This window comes from Heloderma suspectum, chromosome 2 (genome assembly GCF_057233095.1).
Source record: "Heloderma suspectum isolate Gila_16-S chromosome 2, 16-S_ref, whole genome shotgun sequence".
Classification (NCBI taxonomy): Eukaryota; Metazoa; Chordata; class Lepidosauria; order Squamata; family Helodermatidae; genus Heloderma; species Heloderma suspectum.
The window spans coordinates 158,698,408-158,724,631 of NC_139459.1; the positions used below are offsets into that span (position 1 = coordinate 158,698,408).

The following is a 26,224-nucleotide window of genomic DNA, read 5'->3' on the forward strand; positions in this document are numbered from 1 at the left end:
TGACCATGTGTTACGTTCCAAGAAGCAGGTAAGTAATTTAGGGCGCAATCCTATCCAGATAGGCGGCTGCCTCCGAACTCAGAGGCGACCGCCTATCCAAAGCAGGGCAGGAGAAGCACGGAGGGGATCGTTCCCTCTGCACTCCTCATGCCCTGCATTTTACAACACATAGGATGTGTCGTACAGGCATTTCTGCCCTCCCCGCCCTGGAACGCCCCCCAGACATGCCCCTTTTCAGCCGCTTCGCACTCCTCTTGCAAGCATGGAGGATGGGGCTGTTCTGCGCTCCCTTCAAGGCAGCACAGAAGTGGGGGGATGTTGGTTCCTGGAAAACAGGATATCCTAAGGCCGTCTAGCCACTGTCTAGTGGCCATAGGATTGCTCCCTTAAAAGAACATTTACATCAGTAAATATTAAAGAGAGTTCCAATACAAAATTTATCCATACGATAACTTCCTCCCAAAAGGAGACGGCCATTGGGCATTTCCAAAACATAGAATAAGGGAAGCATTGACTGCAGTACATCTCCAACAATTAGCCGAATTTGACAAGCCTTTATTAAAAAGACGTTGTGGCGTCCAATAGACCCGAAACAAGAGCTTTTGCTGAATAAGGCGTAACCGAAGATACATTGAAATGTCTAATACAGACGCCAAAACGGCAGTCCATTGATGAAACAAAATAGGACGTTCCAATTCCCTGTTCTATTCCTGCTGTAAACCCCTTGTGACATATTTATTCACTGATAATAAATTTTTATAAACATGAATTGTAGGTTGATATATCTGATTTCCCCCTTCATGGATCACTGCCTTGTTGTGGCGAAGGGGCTTGCATAACTCAGTGAAGCCATAAGCTATACCGTGCAGGGCCACCCAAGACGGACAGGTCATGGCAGAGAGTTCTGACAAAATGTGGTCCACTGGAGAAGGAAATGGCAACCCACTCCAGTATTCTTGCCAAGAAAACCCCATGGAACGTATCACAAGGCTAAAAGATATGACGCCGGAAGATGAGACCCTCAGGTCGGAAGGTGTCCAATATACTACTGGGGAAGAGCAGAGGGAATTTCCAAGTAGCGCCAGAAAGAGTGAAGCGGCTGGGCCAAAGCCGAAAGGACACTCAGCTGTGGATGTGTCTGGTGGTGAAAAGAAAATCCGATGCTGTAAAGAACAATATTGTTTAGGAACCTGGAATGTCAGATCAATGAATCAAGGTAAGCTGGAGGTGGTCAAACATGAGATGGCAAGATTGAACATCAACATCTTGGGAATCAGTGAACTAAAATGGACAGGCATGGGTGAATTTAATTCAGGTGACCATCATATCTACTACTGTGGGCAAGAATCCCTTAGAAGAAATGGAGTAGCATTCATAGTCAATAAAGGGTGGGAAAAGCAGTACTGGGGTACAATCTCAAAAACGATAGAATGATCTTAGTACGAATCCAAGGCAAACCATTCAACATCACAGTAATTCAGGTCTATGCCCCAACCACTGATGCCGAAGAAGCTGAGGTTGATCGGTTCTATGAAGACCTACAACATCTTCTAGAACTAACACCAAAAAAAGATGTCCTCTTCATCATAGGGGATTGGAATGCTAAAGCAGGAAGTCAAGAAATCACCGGGATAACAGGCAGGCATGGCCTTGGTGTACAAAATGAAGCAGGACAAAAGCTAATAGAGTTTTGCCAAGAGAACATGCTGATCATAGCAAACACTCTTTTCCAACAGCACAAGAGACGACTCTACACATGGACATCACCAGATGGTCAATATCGAAATCAGATTGATTATGTCCTTTGCAGCCAAAGATGGAGCAGCTCTATACAGTCAGTCAAAACAAGACCTGGAGCTGACTGTGGCTCAGATCATGAGCGTCTTGTTGCAAAATTTCAGCTGAAATTGAAGAACGTAGGGAAAACCACTAAACCATTCAGGTATGACCTAAATCATATCCCTTATGAATATACCGTGGAGGTGAGGAATAGATTTCAGGGATTAGACCTGATAGACAGAGTGCCTGAGGAACTCTGGACGGAGGTCCGTAATATTGTTCAGGAGGCAGCAACTGAATCCATCCCAAAGAAAAAGAAATGCAAGAAAGCCAAGTGGCTGTCTGATGAGGCTTTACAAGTAGCTGAGGAAAGAAGGGAAGCGAAAAGCAAGGGAGAAAGGGGAAGATATATCCACCTGAATGCAGAGTTCCAGAGAATAGCAAGGAGAGACAAGAAGGCCTTCTTAAATGAACAATGCAAAGAAATCGAGGAAAACAACAGAATGGGAAAGACTAGAGATCTCTTCAAGAAAATTGGAGATCTCAAGGGAACGTTTTGTGCAAACAGGCATGATAAAGGACAAAGAAGGCAGGGACCTAACAGAAGCAGATGAGATTAAGAAGAGGTGGCAAGAATACACAGAAGAACTATACAGGAAAGATCTGAATGTCCCTGATAGCCATGATAGTGCGGTCACTGAACTTGAGCCGGACATCCTAGAGAGTGAAGTCAAGTGGGCCTTAGGAAGCATTAGTAACAACAAAGCTAGCGGAGATGACAGTATTCCAGCTGAGCTATTTAAAATCCTAAAAGATGATGCTGTTAAAGGGCTGCATTCAATATGCCAACAAATCTGGAACACTCAACAGTGGCCACAAGACTGGAAAAGGTCAGTTTACATTCCAATTCCAAAGAAGGGCAATGCCAAAGAGTGTTCAAACTACCGTACAATTGCGCTCATTTCACATGCTATTAAGGTTATGCTCAAAATCCTACAAGCTAGGCTTCAGCAGTATGTGAACCGAGAACTACTGGAAGTACAAGCTCGGTTTCGAAGAGGCAGAGGAACTAGAGATCAAATTGTCAACATTCGCTGGATCATGGAGAAAGCAAGAGAATTCCAGAAAAACGTCTATTTCTGCTTCACCGACTACGGTAAAGCCTTTGATTGTGTGGATCACAACAAACTGTGGCAAATTCTTAAAGTGATGGGAGTACCAGACCACCTTATCTGTCTCCTGAGAAACCTGTACGAGGGTCAAGAAGCAACAGTAAGAACCAGACATGGAACAACCGATTATTTCAAAATTGGGAAAGGAGTACGACAAGGCTGCATATTGTCACCCTGCTTATTTAACTTATATGCAGAGTACATCATGAGAAACGCCGGGTTGGATGAATCAAAGGTCGGAGGTCAGATTGCCGGGAGAATTCTCAACAACCTCTGATATGCAGACGATACCACCCTAATAGCAGAAAGTGAAGAGGATCTAAAGAGCCTCTTGTTGAGGGTGAAAGAGGAGAGTGCAAAAGCTGGTTTGAAACTCAACATTAAAAAAACGAAGATCATGGCATCTGGCCCCATCACTTCCTGGCATATAGAAGGGGAAGAAATGGAAGCAGTGACAGATTTTACTTTCTTGGGCTCCAAGATCACCGCAGACGGTGACTGTAGCCATGAAATTAAAAGACGCTTGCTCCTTGGGAGGAAAGCTATGGCAAACCTAGACAGCATAGTAAGAAGCAGAGACATCACCTTGCCGTCAAAGGTCCGTCTAATCAAAGCTATGGTTTTCCCAGTAGTAATGTATGGCTGTGAGAGCTGGACTATAAGGAAGGCTGAGTGCCGAAGAATTGATGCTTTCGAACTGTGGTGCTGGAGAAGACTCTTACGAGTCCCCTGGACTGCTGGGAGGTCAAATCAGTCAATCCTAAAGGAAATCAACCCTGAGTGCTCATTGGAAGGACAGATACTGAAGCTGAAGCTCAAATATTTTGGCCACCTAATGCGAAGAGAAAACTCTCTGGAAAAGACCCTGATGCTGGGAAAGACTGAGGGCAGTTTAAATTTAAATAAATTTTGCCCCATAAACTCAACTTTAAAGATGCCCATCTGTCTATATGTTGTGAAATACCATTAATCAACTTATTTAAATTTAAACTAATAATTTGAGATATATCTTTAGGAATAATTATTCCCAAATAAGTAATAAATTCTGGGCACTGACGAAATTGCCAATTGGCTTATACTCTAGAGTATATCCTATGTCCAATTTGCATTATTTCTGACTTTGACCAATTAACTGAATAGCCGGATGATTCGCCAAAAGTATTAATTTCATCAAAGCTAGAACCGACGACTGGAATCTCGAGATAAACAACAAAAGGTCATCAGCATAAAGACTAATTTTAAATTCTAATACAGAATGGACAAATCCATGAATACTATTATTTTGTCTAATAGCAGACACCATGGGTTCCAAACATAAATTGAATATCAGTGGAGAAAGTGGGCAACCTTGTCTGGTGCCCCGCCCTAGTAAAAAAAAAAGCTGAGAATAAACCGTTGGTTATTACTCTTGCTCTAGGAACTGAGTATAAAATTTTAACCCATTTCAGAAATTCTATAGGAAAACCAAAATTAGTCAATGTAGTAAAAATAAATTTCCAGTGAATTTTGTCGAAGGAATGATGGCTGCCTGAACAGTTCTTTCAGAGTTTAAAGCAACCAGATCAACAGCTAATTTAAGATTATCAGCCCCCTGTCTATTTTTAATAAATCCCACCTGGTCTGGTCTAACCAATACAGCCATGACCTGTTGTAATCTATTGGGCAAGATTGCTGTTAATATTTTGATATCTACATTAATGAATGATATAGGGCGATAGTTTGCACAATAAGTATGGTCCTTGCCGGGCTTAGGAATCACAGTAATGTAAGCATCATTAGATAAATAGGTACCGCTTTGGTGGGAAAGGTAACAGTGTTCCGTGCACCTCGGTGTTCAGTCATGCCAGCCACATGACCACGGAAGCGTCTTCGGACAGTGCTGGCTCTTCGGCTTAGAAATGGAGATGAGCACCACACCCTAGAGTTGGACACGACTGGTTGGGGACACCTTTACCTTTACCTTTAAGCATCATTTAACAATGAAGAAAGGGAGCCCACTTCAAAAATATGGTTATAGAGGCGATACAACTCTGGGGCTAAAAAGCTATAAAATGTTTTATACCATTCAGTTGGGAATCCATCCGGTCTGGGTGATTTCCCAGTATTCATTTTCATTATTGCATTCATGATTTCCTCTCAATGCAGAGGAGTTAAAAGGAGCTGTTGTTGTGAAGAATCTAAACATGGAAGATGAATCTGAGAAAAAAGCGTTCATATCTTGCACTGATATCTTATTACCAGTACTATACAGATCAGCATAAAACTTTAAAAATTGTGAGTTTATGTCTGTAGGAGAAGTATATACTTTACCACTCTCAACTTTAATAGCTGAAATAACATTTTGATGTTGGTGCTGTTTAAGATGATGTGCAAGAATCTTACTAGGACGTTCACAATTTCCCCAATATTTCTGTCATAGGCATGTCAGAGCAAATTGCGCCTGTTGTGAAAGGACTCAGACTTAGTATTCTATCACTTTTGATGAAGATGTGCTGTGGGGGAAGTGGCAAACTGAGTTATGAGAGATTTCAGCTTCTTATTTAAGTGCGTCTGTTGAATTTTTTTTAAGCTTTTTTTGATAGGAAGCATAAGAGATCATTTGGCCCCTTTTAAAAGCTTTACTAGCCTCCCATTCAATGGTGCACGAACCTGCTGTACCCTCATTAGTATTGAAATACTCTGTTAGTTCAGCTAACATCTGGGTTTTAAACTTCTCATCATTAAGAAATGAAACATTAAAACGCCAAGGACCAGGAGTATGCCTAGGAGTATCAGAAAATTGCAGTTCCAAACTTACTGGGGTACGATCTGACACTACCAATGTATCAATCTTGCAGTCTTTAATTTGACATACTACAGTTGTAGAAATCAAAAAAATAGTCTTATCTAAAGCAATTATGGTGAACTGGTGAAATAAAAGTATACTCTCTTATCAGCAGGATGTAAAATTCTCCAAGCATCAGTTAAACCATATTCCATCATATAAGCCTGAAGTGCCAGTCTCACTGCAGACTGAGTCTTGGGAGAAGGTGTGCCCCTATCTAACAAAGGATCTAAGACCTCGTTAAAGTCCCCACCCACAATCAAATAATCGTAGGTAATATCAACCACTTTAGCAAAACAGGCATGAAACATAGCCGGAGAACCAATATTTGGACCATATACATTGATCATAACAATTAATTTGCCCATATACCTTCCTACCAAGATCAAACAATGCCCCTCAGTATCAAAAATCACCTGTTGAACTGAGATAGAGAGTCGCTTAAGGATTAAAATTGCATCCCCTCTACACCGTGTTGAAATGTCTGTGATGTAGGCCTCCCCAACCCAGTCCTTTTGCAACATCTGCTGATCCGCAGCCATCAAAGAGTTTCTTGTAAGAAGGCCATGTTAAACTCTTTTAACTTGGTAAGAACTCTTTTCTATTTGTTTACATTTCGCAGCCCCTTGACATTCCATGAAGTCATGTGAAACACTGAAAAAACAAAAGCAAATTGTTTGCCCCTCCACCCAAACATATCTTTCTAGATTTACAAAAAATGACCAAATTTATATACCATAATTGGTATAACAAATACATCCTTAATTTACATTTAGACTAACCATTTCAAACTTCATCAAAATAATTCTTGTTACGTAGAAACTGAGAGAAATTTTACAATTATTCCAAAATATGAACAAAAATTGAAAATAAAAAACTAAAATAAAAATAAAACTCAAATAATCCATAAAAAAGTGCCAAAAAAAACCCTACCAAACTAAAACAAAACAAAACAATAAAAATAAAAACTTTTGACTTCCGTTTGGACCGCTGTGTAACCGCAGTGCTCAGCTCAGCCCCTCCCACATATTAAATACATACACAGAGCAAAGTTACAAACATTACAAATTTAATCAAGAAATAGTAATAATAATAATAATTTTTTTAAAAGAATTAAAAAGCCAATTGGATATTTTAACTAATATTATATCTGGAGATGTATTCATATGTATACATACACACGCACACAAACACATCTGTGTACATACACATGCACACAGACATGTATGTACCTCCATAACCTTATTAAGCTAAATTTAATATAGTAGTTACATATAACCTGTATTTACTCAAAATGTGTAAATTAACACACTCAAAAACAAGGATTATGTATACGGTATACAAGAGGAAAAAGATAAAGAAAAAAAGAAGGGGGGGAGCAGTAGTATACAATGCATTTGATCTGGAATGCTCCCCAGACTTCTTATCAACTATAATCCAAACAAAGCTTGACAGTGAATACTGCCAGAGGAAGAGTGAAAAAAAAAGATAGAAAATGGCTGGATTCCAACTCAAGAAACTGAAGAAGTTGGATCCCTCGTTTTGATTTTAATGCCAGTGAGAAATGATTCTGCAGCATCAGAACTTAAAAACTTCTTCATCTGGCCTTCAATAAAAATGCAAAATGTGGCAGGATATTTGATATGATATTGAAAGTTAATTTGCTTTGCCAGATTTCTCGCCTTGGTAAATTGTCTTCTATCAGCCATTTCTTTAGTATAAGCAGGAAAGAGCATAATCTTGTCATTTGCTGGCCCCCAATGAAGCTCACCCTGCTCTCATGCTAAACGCATAAGATAATATTTCGTGGAAGCACATAAAAATTGGACGATAACAGGTCCTGCTCTGATGCCTTGTGTAGAAACGGGAACACGATAAGCACGCTGAATATCAAGTGGAAAATCAGAAGGCAAAGTCAATAACTCATGCAGAAATTTGTCCATGAACTCAGCAAGACAGATCTTTAAAGCCAAGAATATGGAGGTTAGCTCTCCGAGCAAAGGCCTCCAATTGAGAAATTTGAGCAGACAGAACATTATGAGATACATCCATAGCAGTTTCATGAGCAGTAACCCGGTGTTCAAGTGCGTTAACTTTTGACTCCATCTTCTGAAGACAAATAGTCACTGTGTCCACAGACCCTTGAAGGGTAGTGATGGAATCCTGAATTGTTTCAAGCTTCTTTAACTACATTGATAACTGCGAGGACATATTTTTAATCAAAACAAGCAACTCCTCTCCCTCTCCTGTGTCTTTAGAAACCTTTGCTGGGGGGGCAGTTGGGGGGTAGGCGGCGTTCCCAAGCCTTTCCTCCACCTCGATGTTGCCATCCTCCTCTCACTTCTGAAAGCACAACAAGCAAATATAAATGTGAAAACAGAAAACAAAAGCTTAAGCAAGTTTAATTGCAAATACCCAGATAACATGACAGCCTCAAAGAGGTAGTTTTAAAGCTGAACTCGGGAGAGACGCAGCAATGAGCCAATCACAACGCCATCTCCAACTGGAAGTCTGAATGAACATTTCATGACCTCTCACATTCCACAGCTCCAGAGCCACAACCAAAAAGGCCCTGCTCCTGGTAGAAGGCAGTTTCCATGCACCATATTTCTCAGATACATGGTGCTTGGAAAGACAATGGGGGCCCAGGCTGTGTAGGACATTTTAGTACATCAATAGCCCTGCCCCTCTATTCATGAACCTTGAGAAATAGCTGCACACAAGGAACTTGGAATCTCTTATCAGGTCAGGAATAGGACTTGTAGGGTATGTCTACCTCACAAGCTGAGCAGGAACTAGATGGGTACATGCTAGAAAGTCACTTGTAGAATGGCTTATTTTCTTTGCCTCCAGAGCACTTCCAATAGACTGAAATGTCATGACCCAGCAGTAGATGCTCATTTAAAACAATGTGGAAATGTAATTAACCTAATTAAGGGCACAATCCTATGGCTGTTAGACAGCATCTAGACGGCCATAGGATTTTTTGTTTTCAGGGAACTGAGCTCGAAGCCAGCACTCTGGGGTCGGTTCCCAGAAAACTGACTCCCTGCCCCTTCCCCTGCCACTTCATAGGCGGTGTGGTTCATCCCCCAGCTCATCAGAGCAGCACAGAGCAGCCGAAAAGGGGGTGTTCCTGAGGACGGGACAGAATGGCGGAAGCACTATTATGACGCTTCCTGTGAACTGTCTGGCCTCCTGCCCCCACCCCCGCCGGCTCTGAGGCGCACTGCCTAGACAGCTGAAATCAGCCATCTAGCTGCAAACGCAGGGCTGCAAATGCAAGATCCCCTCCATGCTCCGCCCGCCCTGCATTGGCTAGTCAGTCGCCTCCAGGTTCGGAGATGGCTGCCTATCCCCATAGGATTGCAAACCCACTTACCTAGGAGCAAACCCCATTTATCCCAGTGGGACTTACTTTTATATTAGCATGTATAGGAGAGGGCAGCCTCTGGCTGTGGGCCTAATTCAGCCCTTGGAGGTTGCACATCTAGCTCAAAGAGGCTTGGGCTCCTCCATGGGTCCCTCCTCCTCCCCTCACCAAGACCCTCACCAAGCTCCATGCCCTGGCCTGGAGGCTACCAGGGGCTTTGTGAGGAGGCACGAAGAGAAATCTTCTTGCTATGTCCAATCTGTAATCAAAGATAACAAGGGGATTGCCCTGTGCACCCAGTGGGGGAATCCCCTTGTTATCCCTGATCACAGATCAAAGATAACAAGGGGAGTGGGGGAGCAGCAGCCTTACCTGCCCTGCAGCCATGTCGGGAGGACCCTCCTCCTGACACCCCTGCCTTGCATCCTCTCCCCAGAGGAAGAAGGCACTGAGCAAGGGAAGCCAGTTTCCATCCTCCTGATCTGGCTGCTGGGAACAAGATGATGTTAGAGGGTGGGGGCCCCCTGACATCATACAACCCATGGAGGGCTGGGTGAAGGGTCATCTGCCCCCCACCCACATTATGGTTGCTGCCCCTGATATTGCTATTATGCTATTATTTTAATCTACTTTCTGAAGCAGATACTCAAATTTAGAGTTCTATGTCAGACTTTAGCTTCCTGAGGCTTTGCCTTGAGTTGCCTCTTGGTACCCCCTGCAGAGGCTATACTGTAAAGCAACTCTGCTGTAAGTCACACCAGACTTTCCAACATCAATAAATTCTATTTTTTTAACAGCTGAAAAATAGTTATAATAGCAGAAATAACATTGGAGAAAAGAGTCTATGACCCCCCCCCCCCCCAGCAACGGCGAAGTACAGGCTGAAGGAGCAGGATTGCAGCTTGAGATTGATAGGCATATGGTCAAGGAACACCTAATTGCCATTGGCAAGTGACTCTAACGAGACAAGGAGTCCAAGATGGGTGGGAGGTTTCAAAAAAAGGAAATTCTAAAGGCACAATTACAAACAATTCCAACAAGAAAAAAAGGCAGAAGACAACAGAAGAATCCAATGTGGCTTCACAAAAAGCTTAGAGATGACCTGAAAACAAAAAAGGACACATACAGGAAGTGGAACGAAGGACAAGCTACAAAGGAAGAGAACAGGCAGATAGCACAGAGTTGCAGGGATGGCGTCAGGAAGGCTAAAGGTGAGAACGAGCTGAGGTTAGCGAGGGAGGCTAAAAGCAACAAAAAGGCTTTCTGCAGATATGTGCAGAGGAAAGAGAGAGGAAAGAAATGGTAGTTCAGCTATTAAATAAGGATGGCAAAATGATAACAGAAGACAAGGAAAAGGCAGAAGTGCTCAATTCCTACTTTGGCTCAGTCTTCTCCCAAAAGAGAGTTTATGAGCCCCCTGGCAAAGGCAAAGTACGGCTGAAGGAGCAGGACTGCAGCTTGAGATCGATAGACATATGGTCAAGGAACACCTAATTACTTAGAATGAGTTCTAATCTCCAGGGCCAGATGAACTGCAACCTAGAGAAATCAAGGAACTGGCAGAAGAACTCTCAGAACCACTGTCTATTCTCTTTGAGAAAGCATGGAGGACGGGTGAAGTGCCAGATGACAGGAGGAGGGCCAATGTTGTTCCTATCTTCAAAAAGGGCAAAAAGGAGGAACCTACAGACCAGTCAGTCTGACATCAAACCCTGGGAAAATTCTGGAGCAGATGATAAAGCAATCCATCTGGAAGCACCTTGACAACAATGCAGTGATTACTCGAAGCCAACACAGATTGGTCAAGAACAAATCCTGCCAGGCAAATCTGATCTCATTTTTTGATCAGGTAACCTCCCTTGTGGACTGTGGGAATGCTGTGGACATAATATACCTCAACTTCAGCAAAGCTTTCGACAAAGTGCCCCATGATATCCTGATGAGCAAACTAGCTCAAAGTGGGCTAGATGAAACAACGATCCGGTGGATCCACAGTTGGCTACAGGATCAATGGGATCTTCTCAAATTGGGGAGAGGGAACAAGCGGGGTACCGCAGGGCTCAGTCCTGGGCCCAGTGCTCTTCAACATTTTTATGAATGACTTGGAGGCGGAGGTGCAGGGAATGCTGATCAAATTTGCAGATGACACAAAATTGGGAGGGATACCTAATATCCTGGGAGACAGGAACAGAATTCAAAGTGATCTTGACAGGCTGGAGTGCTGGGCAGAAAACAGCAGAATGACATTTAATAGGGATAAATGCCAAGTTCTGCACCTAGGAAAAAGAAACCAAATGCAGAGTTACAAGACGGGGGATACGTGGCTCAACAACACTACAAGCGAGAAGGATCTTGGAATTGTTGTAGATCACAAGTCGAATATGAGCCAACAATGTGATGTGGCTGCCAAAAAGGCCAATGCTCTTTTGGGCTGCATTAATAGAAGCATAGCTTCCAAATGATGGGAAGTACTAGTTCCCCTCTACTCAGCACTGGTTAGGCCTCATCTGGAGTACTGTGTCCAGTTCTGGGCGCCACACTTTAAGAAGGATGCAGACAAACTGGAGAGGGTTCAGTGGAGGGCAACAAAGATGATCAGGGGACTGGAAACAAAGCCCTATGAGGAGAGACTGAAGGAACTGGGCATGTTTAGCCCTGAGAAGACTGAGGAGAGATATGATAGCACTCCTAAGTACTTGAAAGGTTGTCACAGAGAGGAAGGCCAGGATCTCTTCTAGATCATCTCAGAGTGCAGGACACGGAATAATGTGCTCAAGTTATAGGAAGCCAGATTCCAGCTGAACATCAGGAAAAACCTCCTGTGAGAACAGTGGCTCTCCCACACTGGAGGCATTCAAGAGGAGGCTGGACAGGGATGCTCTGACTTGGATTCCTGCATTGAGCAGGGGGTTCGACTCGATGGTCTTGTAGGCCCCTTCCAACCCTACTATTCTATGATTCTATGAAGTCCTAAATCACCCACCTGTAAAGAGTGTATAAACAAAGTATGGCAGGTAGCTCTTGTGCAGTCTTGTACATGTCTTCTCAGAAGTAAGCCCCACTGGGTTCAATCATACTTATCTCAGGCAGGTGTGTATAGGATTGCATCCTAAATTAAGTGAATAGTAAGACAAAAAGGTGGTAGATATCAGAAAGAAAAAAAGGACACATTCTTTTACGTTGGAAGATTCAATATAATTTTGATATTAATGTTTATAGATCTTTTCTATCCTGTAAATATTAAATGGTATATTTTGAGTTCAAACACTTGCTTGACTCCTGCTCTGATTTCCAAGTGGATGAGGAAAGATATAATGCACACCGCTATATAACATTTATTTTTAAGACTGAAATATTGTAAAGAAAGGAGGCCTCCAAGATGTTGCTTCAGGGAGTGTGTTCTACATCGTGGAAAGGGATAAGGAGGATCAACACCTTGTCCCAGAGCACCACACTCCCAATCTTTAAAGCAGTCCTGGGGGGAATCTACACAGTGATGGGTTTAGTTTTCTCTTCGCTTCGTTGTGGTTTTTACTGGAGTCGAATCTGCTCCGTCTGGGGACACACGGAGTTCAACGACCCGGATTATCCCAAAGCTACCCTGGGGCTCTTGGCAGGTCACATGCAGTTTACTGCAAATTGTTTGGGTGGCTAATGGGTAGAGTCTCATCCATGTCATCGTTTAGAGAGCCTGTTCCCACCCTCTCACTCTCATCTTGTTCTGCCCCTTCTGCTTTCTCTGGCCAGTGTGTGTGTTAGCACCCTCACTCTCCCTAAGCTATGTCTGACCCTCCTCATCCAATTTTTTAAAATTTATTTTCCCTCTAAAACCGCAATAGCGACAGGACTAAATGCGCAGCAGGGACTGCTCATATTACCGCATTAGTGGGGACACTCAACCACTCAATTACTTTAGGTAGCCTGCTTTCAATCTTTAAACATTCCCCCCTTCTGTGCATGTTTACTCAGAAGTAAGAAATAAACCTCACTCCCCTGCAGTGAAAGGGTTAAAGGCTTAACTGTAGTAACTCACCCTAAAGCACCTTTTCGCCTCTCCTTGCTCTCCAAGATCACTATTGCGAAGTTGTGCTTCTTTGATTTTCTGCAGTTTCTCTGTTATGTAAAATCACTTCTCCGCTTTATTGCAATAAGGATCTTGCCTTCTCATTGCAAGCAAGGGGAAGGAGAATGGGAGAAGCGTTGCGGGGAGGGGAAGCAATAGGCAAAAGTGCACACAATGGGCTGGAGAGCAGTAACTCTGTAGCAGATTACTGGGATGTAGCAAAATTGGGGTGGGGGACATTTAATAATTGTATTGAATAATAATAAAAGAGGAACATTTAATGAGGAGGAGGAGGAGGAGAATCCCTTCCAAAATGGGCAAGCTGAAATCTGAATTTGAAGACTGACTTTGAAGCAGATTGCTGGGATGCAGTGAAATTGGTGTTGGGGGGAGCTCTGGAGGACTAGGTTCACAAAGAAGTCTTCACATTCAGATTTCAGCTTGCCCATTTTGGAAGGGATTTTTATTATTCTCATTCTCATTATTAATATTAATATTATTAATGTTCCTCTTTTTGTTTCTCAGAACTCCTGTGGGAGATGTAAGCTTCAATTGTAAACCCACTTACAGGGGAGGGAGCCCCATTGAACCCAATGGAGCTTACTTCTGAATAGAGATGCATAGGATTGCAATATTCCTCATTTTTAGCTCCCCAACCCACCCCAATTTCACCACATCCCAGCAAGCTGCTGAGGAGTTATTGCTCCCCAGCCCATTTTCCCCATGTGTGCCTTTTTGCCTGCTGCTTCCACCCCCCTTCTCCCTTTCTCCTTCCCCCTGCTCACAGTGAGAAGGCAAGATCATTACTGCGATAAAGCAGAGAAGTGATTCTACATAATAGAGAAACTACAAAACATCAAAGAAGCACAACTTCACAACAGCAATCTAAGAGAGCAACAGAGAAGTGAAAGAGTGCTTTAGGGTGAGTTACTACAGTTAGGCTTTAACCCTTTCACTGCAGGGAAACAAGCTTCCTTCATTGGTCTACCCACCTTTTTTTACTCTCTGTCCACCCACCCCATACCCCACTTGTAAATACCCCACTCCATCCCCCTGGCCAGGCAGCTGTGGCTGGTGAAACTGGAGCGCTTACTTCAGGTTCATAATGGAGCAACAATGTGCGATTTCAACATTGCACTGTAAAGAGGATTTTTTTTAAAGGTAGAAGCTGCCGAGCAGAGCACACCTATACTTTCGGGGTGGTGGTGGCTGCCAGAGGTTTGTCGAAGGCTAGGGAGGGGAAACATTGCGGGAATCTTGATCAGGGTCAGTGAGGTCATGGCCAGGTAAAAGACACGCCCCTGGGCAGGGCTATCATGCCACCGTAAATGTGGAGGGTTGGTACACAGAGCAACAGAAGCCCAGGCAAGGTGAATTAAGGAAAACAATCGGACTAGAAGTAGTCTCAGAAAAACTTTTTTTCCCGCAAAAATCTCTGGAATAGCTGCAAGATGGCCACAATGCCATGTGCCCCGAATGACCTCCAAATGCAGCCAACTCACAGTAAATCACTCGTGGAAACACCTCCCAGGAGGTTCCGGCCACAATTGCTTTGGCCCTTACTTTTACAAAGGGTGAGAGAGAGAGAGAAAGAGAGACAGAGAGAAATGGACCATTGAATCAGGGCAATTCCACAGCATGGCAAGAAACAATATGTTATGACATGGTTTGAAGAATAGGGCAAGCCTAACTCCCTTTCAATAACTCTTGCCTCCACTTTCTCTTTTGGTTGCTGGAGGATTGTGAAGATGTCCAGTCCCAACTTGAATGTTGTGACACTACTGGGCAGTGGCTTGACTTACTGTAGTGCTTTCCTGCTTGGAATTGAAAAACCAAATTCATTGACCAGACCATCCATGGAGATGCTTGTTCAGGTGGGTGAAAGCAAACTGAGAGGGGAAGACATGTGGCTTACTGTGCATTATATATCCAGAGCGGCACATAGACACTTTCTGTGTGTGCACCCAGATTTCCCCCCCAATTGTTTTAGTTTCAGAAGGAATCGCTCTAGGGCTTCCAAACTCCTTTTTTTAAACTCCTAAATATAAAATTGCAGGGTGTAGTCTGATGGCAAATGATTAGCTACCATGCAGAAGCTAAGTATGTTTGGATCTGGTTAGTGCCTGGATGGGAAACTGCCTGGGAATCTCTTGTACTCCATCTTCCATGGCGGGGGGTGGGGTAGACAGAGGCAAATAACAGCTGTGTGTGTGTGTGTGTGTAAGTGAGAGAGAGAGAGAGAGAATTTTAATCAGGAAAATGGCCCAGGGGAAAGGGTGAACCTTCCCAGCACCATAGATCTGATGCGATTAGCATTCCCCACCAGTCATTGCTATTATTTTTTAAGCCACAGGAGTTCCTGATTCCAGATCTCCCATAGCATGTCAGTTTGGCCCTTGGGCTTATGGATCTCTCTCTCAACCACAGGCAAGGATCTCTTTGTTGTGTATTGGAGCCACCCTGACTTTTGCCCCCGTCCTAGGAAAAAGCTGGCGGCTGTATAAAGTATTCACTCAGCAGGTTCCAGACAAGAGAGTGGTAAGTTGTCATAATGTACTTTCAGCTCTTCTAACTGGAAATAAGACTGTGCATGAGTTCTTCGGATTCAGTTATATGTGATGGAAGAAGTTACGAGGTGTGAGGTCCTGGGCAAAGTGCCTTCAGAGTGGCTCCCAGGGAGCAGGCCATTTCCCCTGGTGGGCCTCCCACAACAGTGAGTCCCTCCCCCAAGCAGTGCTGGGTTTAGCAGATGGGGTGGGGGGACTGACAGTGGCAGAACAGCAGCAGCGCTGACAGGAGTGCTGGGCTCACCGGTGTGGCAGCCGTTTAAATTTCTTCATAATGCATCACAGGCATTGCATTGTGAGGAAATTAAAATGTCTGCTGCACCACCAGTGAGTCTAGTCATTTGGGCCCACAGCCGCCAGGCAGGTGACTTGTCAAGCAGCCCAGCAACAGCATGGCAGCAACCTGGTAGTGGCACTAACAGGAGCACTGTGGTACTCCAGTTCAGTCCTTGCCAATTCAACACAGCAAGGTGTGAACGGAAGGGGGCAGGGCTAGCATGCATAGCCCCGAGCCTCTACCCACTGCTCGCCCTCATGAACACCTGGACAGGTCTCTGGCTGACAGGCAAGATCCTCCTGCCAACATCTTTTTTTGTTGTTGCTAATTTGCATTGAAGTAAAAAACAAAAAATAGCAACCCTCTCAATAATATGGGATAAATCATCCCTTAAGCAGAACAGTACCAGATCTGCAGAAGATCATCCTGGAAGAATCCTTAGTAGGGGGAGAATCAGCCTCTCTCTGCAGTCTCTCTACAATTTACAGTACATGTACATGATCAACAGACTCTGTTACTCCAGTTCCATGCAGACACAGATGTTTGTTAATTGGGATCTTATTAAACCACCTGCTTAACAGTGCAGAGGGCAGCGCATTCAGTTGTGTAAACATAAATGCTATATGCAGAGAGGAACCAACATGGACCACAACCACTGACTCCACCCCAGTAGGCTATCTAGACGGCGCATGATATCCGCAATCTTCGCACCAGGCAGGCAATTCACCATGCAGTCTACATGCCCATCACAAACCCAGCTACCTATGTGTCTAATGATTGAATCTCCCACTATCACAAGCGCCCCTGCCCCCAGAGGCCCATCCTTCATGTGAGAGGATATTTGTTCATCTTCTGAGGAATGGGTCCCTTCTAAAGGATTGTTTCCCTCTTCCTCAGAATGATGCCCTCCTTCCCAGAGACCCACATTTTCCATGACAACAGAGGAACTGTCACCTTGCGAGTGGGACACAGCTAATAGGTCCCTGAAGGTCTCATCCACCAACCTCTCTGCCTCTCTTAGCTTCTCCAGGTCAGCATCCTTGGCCTCAAGGGAACACACTTGTTCCCCGAGAGCCAGGAGTTCTCAGGGAACACCAAGCACACACCCACAACTTCTGTCTGGCAGGCAGATAGTCGTACATGTGGCGCTCAATGCAATACACTGGATAGCCCCCACCCCCCTGCTGGCTTTATACGTTTATAACTGGTTTTTTATTTGGTTGTGTTTTCCCTGGAAAACTTAGTTGTTACTAGGGGAAGGTGGGGAAAGCATGTATAGTTATTTATTTACAGTTATTTACTGTGAGTATGGAGGAGGGAAGGAAGAGTTCACCGCCCTGGCTTCTTTTCCCTGTCACTAAACTCGCTCGTTTGCTGACGCTTTGTCCCTGGGGCTGAGACGCTTCATCACTGAGGCTCCTCGTGCTCGGAGAGTTGGATCCCTCGCAAGCGTGCCTCTTTATATAGATAGGCCCAACGGCTGCTGCAGTGAATCTTATTGGAGGGCCTCGTTTGAAAAGCAAGGGAGGCTGTGTGTGAACTCCTGATCAGCACTGGCTTTTAGTGGCTGATAATGTAGGTCAGTTGGTCCCCCAGAGAATGGTGATTCCTATTTAGGAAGGTGGATTTTTAACCTATTGGAAGACCTATTGAGGGAACTCTATTCAATGGGTCATTAGAGGGGACAGCAGACAAAGGGTAGGTGATTTGAGCTTGCAACATCTGTGGCTTGCAATGTCTGGAACTTTTTCTCTGTGTTTTTTAAAACTTAAAATGATATGCTGAACCCTTAAACTTGCTTTATTTGGTGAACTGCTCTTTAAGGCCTAAAGCCTAAGCCTAAACTGAGCCCAAACTGAAGCTAGCCTGCACTTTTTCTGCTTTAAGCCGGCTCTTATTCCCCCTTTCTAAGATTGGGGTTAGTTTAAAATATGCAGCGAGGTTCTTTTCAACCACTCAGTGGTCTTTGTTAATGCAAGGCTGCAAGGCCTGTAAGCTCTTCCTGGATTCCCCCCTGATATTTAGCTCTCTTATAAGTTTGTAAGGGGTTAACCCTCTGGGATTTAGCTGTGCCCTTGTTTTGGCTTCAGCTGCTATTTATCAATTTTAAATTGTTACCTGAGGTACTTTAGTAGATAACTAAGTAATTTCATTTCCATGCACAGTTACTTAACTCACTTGTTTGCTGATACTTTGTCACTGGGGCTGAGACATTTCATAACTGGGGCTCTTCATGCTCGGAGAGCTGGCTCCCTCACAAGCATGCCTCCTTATATAGATATGCCCAACTGCTGCACAGTACAATTAGCTGAGTATAATTAACTGAGTTATTTGCTTGCTTCAGTTGTTCAGACCAGGAGCCAATACTCTGCATTTGTATACCTAGATACCTTATTTGTGAGACTTGCTCTATATCACTGTGTGAGACTTATATTTTATTTATTTATTTACAACATTTGCGTACCACTCCACATCAAAACAGATTCTGGAGCAGTGAACAAGAAGAGGTAAAATGAACAAAAGATAAAAAGAATGAAACATTATATTAAAATTATTCTTTAAAAACCAGAGTGCCAATAATACCAAGGCTGGTCAACCAAGGAAGGCTTCTTGGAAAAGAGCTGTTTATATAGAGTTTATATAGATATCATTGTCATTTAAGGTCATCTATTTAAGGTCATCTCTTTTGGGCTTTGGTAAATACCAAAACTTGGTATTTGTTATAATTGATAATCAAATTGTCCTTGGCGTAATAAGCCCCCAAAGCAGCTAATAAATTGCTGAAATCTATTCTAGACAATGAGAGCAACACAACACTGTCATCATACAACAACAGGGGAACCGTAACACTAGGGGTGTGGGACATGAGGAACCAGATTGTTTAGAAATATGTTGAAAACTGAGGGGGCCAGGAGAGAGATGACACTGTCAGCAAAGCAAGGCAAGGCAAGAATTGATTTAACGTTTCATGCTTAGCCTAGTTAGACTTCCAGTAGATGTCATACTAGCTGAACATGGAGAACTTGCATATAACAAGAATGGGGAGAGAGTTGTAGAAAAAAATAAACTACACACAAAAATAATTGGCTGCATTTTTGTGAAGTGCAGCTAAAAGGAAAGTGACAGGAGAAAACTAGGCATTGATTGTTGCATGCAGGGGAATACTGTTCTCTGGTTATAGTTTGCTGGCAACAGAGGATGGGTCAGGCTTAATTTCTAGAGGGAGAGATGATGAGACTTTATCCTTCATTCTGAAAGCCCTGCTTTAATCTGGGGGGTAGGGAGTAGAGGCTACAGTTTCTTAGTGATAAATGAAAGCTACTCTGCATACACTCAGATGCATACTGCTACTTAATTCTTAAGTGTGAGGGAGAGGAAAACACTCTGCATAGGCTCAGAGGCACTCTTCTTGCCACTTAAGAATTCTCCACTATGGATTCACTGCCTGATAAGTGTTATACATACAATATAGTGCTTATATAATGTATTTTACCTATTTAAAAAGATTTTAAAAGCAATGTTGCTTTAAATATTAAAGGGGTACAGGAGACTTTTAGTTAAGGTAAGTCGCAAAAAAAGGGGGTCCATCATTATAAGCCTCAAAATGCTATTGCTTATAAAAATACACCTGTTTGGCTAATAATGAAATGTGGCATCCATAATCTACCTGACAAGGTCTTGTTGTTGTTGTTGTTGTTGAGTCGTTCAGTCGTGTCCGACTCTTCGTGACCCCATGGACCATAGCATGCCAAGCCTTCCTGTCCTGCGCTCTCTCCCGGAGTGTGCTGAAGTCCATATTCATTGCATTGGTGATGCTATCTAGCCATCTCATCCTCTGCTGTCCCCTTCTCCTTTTGCCTTCAATCTTTCCCAGCATCAGGGTCTTTTCCAGTGAGTTTTCTCTTCGCATTAGGTGGCCAAAATATTTGAGCTTCAGCTTCAGTATCTGTCCTTCCAATGAGCACTCAGGGTTGATTTCCTTTAGGATTGACTGATTTGACCTCCTTGCAGTCCAAGGGACTCGTAAGAGTCTTCTCCAGCACCACAGTTCGAAAGCATCGATTCTTCGGTGCTCAGCCTTCCTTATAGTCCAGCTCTCACAGCCATACGTTGCTACTGGGAAAACCATAGCTTTGATTATACGAACCTTTGTCGGCAAGGTGATGTCTCTGCTTCTTACTGTTGAGTTTCAAACCAGCTTTTGCACTCTCCACTTTCACCCTCAACAAGAGGCTCTTTAGATCCTCTTCGCTTTCTGCCATTAGGGTGGTGTCGTCTGTGTATCTGAAGTTGTTAATTCTCCCGGCAATCTTAATTCCGACCTGTGATTCATCCAACCTGGCGTTTCTCATGATGTACTCTGCATATAAATTAAATAAGCAGGGCGACAATTCAATTTTGAACCAATCGGTTGTTCCATACCCGATTCTTACTGTTGCTTCTTGACCCTCATACAAGTTTCTCAGGATACAGGTAAGGTGGTCTGGTACTCCCATTTCTTTAAGTATTTGCCACAGTTTGTTGTGATCCACACAATCAAAGGCTTTAGCGTAGTCAATGAAGCAGAAATAGACGTTTTTCTGGAATTCTCTTGCTTTCTCCATGATCCAGCGAATGTTGGCGATTTGATCTCTAGTTCCTCTGCCTCTTCGAAACCCAGCTTGTACTTCCGGTAGTTCTCAGTTCACATACTGCTGAAGCCTAGCTTGTAGGATTTTGAGCATAACCTTGCTGGCATGTGAAATGAGCACAATTGTATGGTACAAGGTCTACAACTGTGCAAAATTTGAAACCAATAAGATGAAAATTGCCACAGATATAGCGAGTTAAACAGTGCTGAAAATTGACTTTTGTTGTTTATTTGTTCAGTCGCTTCCGACTCTTCGTGACTTCATGGACCAGCCCACGCCAGAGCTTCCTGTCTGCCGTCACCACCCCCAGCTCCCCCAAGGTCAAGTCCGTCACCTCCAGAATATCATCCATCCATCTTGCCCTTGGTCTGCCCCTCTTCCTTTTGCCTTCCACTTTCCCTAACATCAGCATCTTCTCCAGGGTATCCTGTCTTCTCATGATGTGGCCAAAGTACTTCAGTTTTGCCTTAATATCATTCCCTCAAGTGAGCAGTCTGGCTTTATTTCCTGGAGTATGGACTGGTTTGATCTTCTTGCAGTCCAAGGCACTCTCAGAATTTTCCTCCAGCACCACAGTTCAAAAGCATCTATCTTCCTTCGCTCAGCCTTCCTTATGGTCCAGCTCTCGCAGCCATAGGTTACTACGGGGAAGACCATTGCTTCAACTATGCGGACCTTTGTTGTCAGTGTGATGTTTCTGCTCTTCACTATTTTATCAAGATTTGCCATTGCTGTCCTCCCAAGAAGTAAACGTCTTCTGATTTCCTGGCTGCAGTCAGCGTCTGCAGTAATCTTTGCGCCTAGAAAGACAAAGTCTGTCACTGCCTCCACGTTTTCTCCCTCTATTTGCCAGTTATCAATCCAGCTGGTTGCCATAATCTTGGTTTTTTTGAGGTTTAACTGCAACCCAGCTTTCGCACTTTCTTCTTTCACCTTCGTCATGAGGTTCCTCAGCTCCTCCTCGCTTTCAGCCATCAAAGTGGTATCACCTGCATATCTGAGATTGTTAATGTTTCTTCCAGCGATTTTAACTCCAGCCTTGGATTCATCAAGCCCAGCACGTCGCATAATGTGTTCTGCATGCAGGTTGAATAGGTAGGGTGAGAGTATACAACCCTGCTGTACTCCTTTCCCAATCTTAAACCAGTCCGTTGTTCCGTGGTCTGTTCTTTCCGTTGCTACTTGGTCGTTATACAGATTCCTCAGGAGGCAGACAAGATGACTTGGTATCCCCATACCACCAAGAACTTGCCACAATTTGTTATGGTCCACACAGTCAAAGGCTTTAGAATAGTCAATGAAACAGAAATAGATGTTTTTCTGAAACTCCCTGGCTTTCTCCATTATCCAGCGGATATTGGCAATTTGGTCTCTAGTTCCTCTGCCTTTTCGAAACCCAGCTTGTACATCTGACAATTCTCGTTCCATGAATTGCTGGAGTCTAGCTTGCAAGATCTTGAGCATTACCTTACTGGCATGTGAAATAAGTGCCACTGTTCGATAGTTTGAACATTCTTTGGTGCTTCCCTTTTTTGGTATGGGGATATAAGTTGATTTTTTCCAGTCTGGTGGCCATTCTTGTGTTTTCCAAATTTGCTGGCATATGGCATGCATCACCTTGACAGCATCATCTTGCAAGATTTTAAACAGTTCAGCTGGGATACCGTCATCTCCTGCTGCCTTGTTATTAGCAATGCTTCTTAAGGCCCATTCAACCTCACTCTTCAGGATGTCTGGCTCTAGCTCACTGACCACACCGTCAAATCTATCCGCGATATTATTATCCTTCCTATACAGATCTTCCCTATATTCTTGCCACCTTTTCTTGATCTCTTCTGCTTCTGTTAGGTCCTTGCCATCTTTATTTTGATCATACCCATTTTTGCCTGGAATTTACCTCTGATGTTTCTAGTTTTCTGGAAGAGGTCTCTTGTCCTTCCTATTCTATTATCTTCTTCCGCTTCTGCGCATTGCTTGTTTAAAAATAATTCCTTATCTCTTCTGGCTAACCTCCGGAATTTTGCATTTAATTGGGCATAACTCCCCATCTCACTGTTGCCTTTTGCTTTCCTTCTTTCTTGGGCTGCTTCCAGTGTCTCAGCAGACAGCCATCTTGCCTACTTTGTTTTCTTTTTCTTTGGGATGTTTTTTGTTGCCGCCTCCTGAACAATGTTGCGAACTTCTGTCCATAGTTCTTCCGGGACCCTATCTACTAAATCTAGTCCCTTAAATCTATTCTTCACCTCCACTGCATATTCATTAGGAATATTAGTGAGCTCATATCTAACTGATCTGTGGGTCTTCCCTATTTTCTTTAGTCTGATTCTAAATTGTGCAATAAGAAGTTCGTGATCTGAATTACAATCAGCTACAGGTCTTGTTTTTACTGACTGTATAGATGTCCGCCACCTTTGGCTACAAAGGATGTAGTCAATCTGATTTCGGTGTCGACCGTCTGGTGAAGTCCATGTATAAAGTCGTCTCTTAGGTTGTTGGAAGAGAGTGTTTGTTATGCACGGTGAGTTGTCTTGACAAAATTCTATCAGCCTATGTCCTGCTTCATTTTGTTCTCCCAGACCATGCTTGCCTGTAATTCCAGGTGTCGTTTGACTACCCACCTTAGCATTCCAGTCTTCTGTAATGAAAATAACATCTTTTTTTGGTGTACTATCCAGTAGGTGCTGCAGATCCTCATAGAACTGATCTACTTCTGCTTCTTCAGCATCTGTGTTTGGGGGCGTATATTTGGATCACTGTGATGTTAAATGGCTTACCTTGAATTCGAATTGAGATCATTCTGTTATTTTTTGGATTGTATCCAAGCACTGCTTTAGCCACTTTATTATTAATTATGAAGGCTACTCCATTTCTTCTGTGGTCCTCTTGTCCACAGTAGTAGATCTGGTGGTCATTTGATGTGAAGTGGCCCATTCCAGTCCATTTCAGTTCACTGACACCCAAAATGTCTATATTTAATCTTGACATCTCCCCAGTAACCACATCCAATTTGCCCTGGCTCATAGATCTTACATTCCAGGTTCCTATGGTGTGTTGATCTTTAGAACATTGGATTTGTCGTTCACCACCAGCACCATCGGCTGCTAGCCATCCTTTCGGCTTTGAGGTAGCTGCGTCATCACATCTGGGGCTAGTTGAATTTATCCTCTGTTCCTCCCCAGTAGCATTTTGACCATCTTCCGACCTGGGAGTCCCATCTTCCGATGGTATACCGACATAACTCTGGTTGTACTGATCCATTTAGTTTTCATGGCAAGAATACTGGGGTGGATTGCCGTTTCCTTCCCCAGGGATCGTATTTAGTCTGACCTCTCTGCTATGACCTTCCCATCTTGGGTGTCCCTTCACGGTTTAGCCCATGATGTCATTGAGGTGCTCAAGCTCCAGCACCACGACAAGGTAACGATCTCCTTTGCTGAAGTGAAAATTGACACATTTGTACATTTTACTCCGTGCTCGCCATATCATATATTTCCAGTTCTGGTGAAAACTACTTATGTGTTTCATTCAGGTTTGTCAAAGAGGCGTGCCTTTCATTGGTTTGGTGAAGTTCTGAGCAGCAGTTCAAAAGTTACTAAGATTTTTTCTACCACATGAAAGCCTATGACAGCAATTGCTGGCAAAGTTATGTCAGGCATGCTCAATTTCACTCTGAAGCTAGAATGCTGCCAGTGCTCCAAGATTTTCAGAGGAATTCTATGTTACAGAGGGAATTTTATTATTTTAGTTATGGAATGTGACCTCACAAGCACGGACTACATATTCCTACATGGAGTGGGATCCTGGCATTGGGTGGGTGGGTGGATGTATGGAGACTTTAACACTGTTATGGTCCCAATCTGGATCATGCCCCCCAAGTTTGCATTGGCAAAAAGGCATCCAGTTGTAATGTAAATTGCAGGCATAGGGCAAAGGGTTAAAGCACACTACCACCACCCTAGGGTCCTAATCCATATTAGGTCTCATGTGCCTAGATTGATTTTAACAAAATCTAGCTATATCCTTAAAGTAACATGAACAAGCAATTTGATCCTCGGGGGATTGGGGATGAGTGAGGCAGAGGGGGTGGAATGCATGTGTGGGGCAGAGGGGGTGAACAGAAGGACCAGGGTTTCACAGTACCTTTTTGTAAGCAGAAACCCAGGGCCCCACACTACACACATACATGACTTCTTAGAACTACATTTCCCAACAGCACCATGTGTCTCTGAGGGTTGCTTGCTGGTGAAAGAGAATGGTCAGGCTAGTGGGAGTGACACAGACAGAGAGAAAGGACAGTCTGGAAGCAGGTCAGTGAGGGGTGGTGAAACACCAGTGGGGACTCAGCAGTGAAGAAGATCCTTTTTAGCCATTTTGAACAAATGGAATGCTGGGACTGTTGGGGAAAGGCCCTGAAACTGTGCTGGTCTCCTGTTTAATTGACAGATTATCACATTGACTGGGTTTGCATGACATGCCGATCCATCATGGGTAACCATGAATGATGGGTTAGCATATCGTCTGAACACAGACATCTTCCTGTGGAGTGTGTTAGTTTTTTTAAACAAGCCACAGCAACAACTAATAGCTTGTTCTAGGGGTTATTTTAGCCACGATGGGTTAGCATGTCATCCGAAGCCAGGACACTCAACCCATTGTGGGTTGAGGGAAAGGGCAAGCGAGTCGCTCAGCAAGAGCAGCAAAAACTTTTGCCTCTCTTCCCACCCCCAGGTGCAATCGCTTCTTCTGCTTTTAGCCAAGCCACCTCAAGCCTCCCTCACCAGTGGCAGCCCCTCTAACAGTGCCCAAATGGCACTTTGGAGGCTTTGTCACTGGTTCCCTCTGCCCTTTAAAAAAAATAAATTGTGTTCTGGCCATTTGTGCAAATTGACTATATATATATATATATATATCAGTCTTCCTGGGGATCCCATTGTGAAGTCAGGAATGTGAAGCACTTTTCCCACCTGTTAAGTGTGAAAAGTGCTTAAAATTACCCATTTGCCAAGGAGATCCCCAAGATTTTAAGGGTGGACACCCTTGGGTGTCCTTGTCCTAGTCCAGCCCGCCCCGAATCAGCATCACTCCTGAAAAGTGGGATGGCGCACACTTTTCTGTGAACAAGAGGGGATGCCAACTTGGGCAGTGGTGCACTACAAGGAGGACACCCCCAAGGGCTGGTCTTGGGATTGCCCTTGTGAAGTTGGTAATGTGAAGTGCTTTTCCCATTTTTTAAAAAATTCTCCATGGTGCTATAGCACTGTTCCAATGAAGTGACTGACAGCTGCTGAGGACATGGTGTTTCAGTTCAATTTCCGCCACACTGTGCTACGTAAGTGATGTTTTCACTATCTTCCCCATTCTGTAAATATCTTGGTCAGTTTCATCCCTGCTCGTCTCCTCTGCTTTCCCCTTTTAAAAAAATTCTTCATGGTGCTATAGCGCTATTCCGCTATGGCGCTGTTGCAAAAGACTGACAAAAAACAATTAAAGAACATGCTAGATACCAAAAAGGGGTAGCAATTGGAGTGGGGAGGGCGT

General features: G+C 43.7%; 1 protein-coding gene across 1 annotated transcript in view; it reads left to right on the top strand.

The window, feature by feature from the left end:
* The window catches only part of GPR156 (G protein-coupled receptor 156), a 72,664-nt gene that overhangs the window by 21,155 nt on the left and 25,285 nt on the right, over positions 1-26,224 (top strand). The window contains exons 4-5 of the mRNA XM_084835387.1: positions 14,950-15,085; positions 15,639-15,749. Of these exons, the coding sequence (XP_084691513.1) occupies positions 14,950-15,085; positions 15,639-15,749 (247 nt within the window). The remainder of the gene's footprint in view (positions 1-14,949; positions 15,086-15,638; positions 15,750-26,224) is intronic.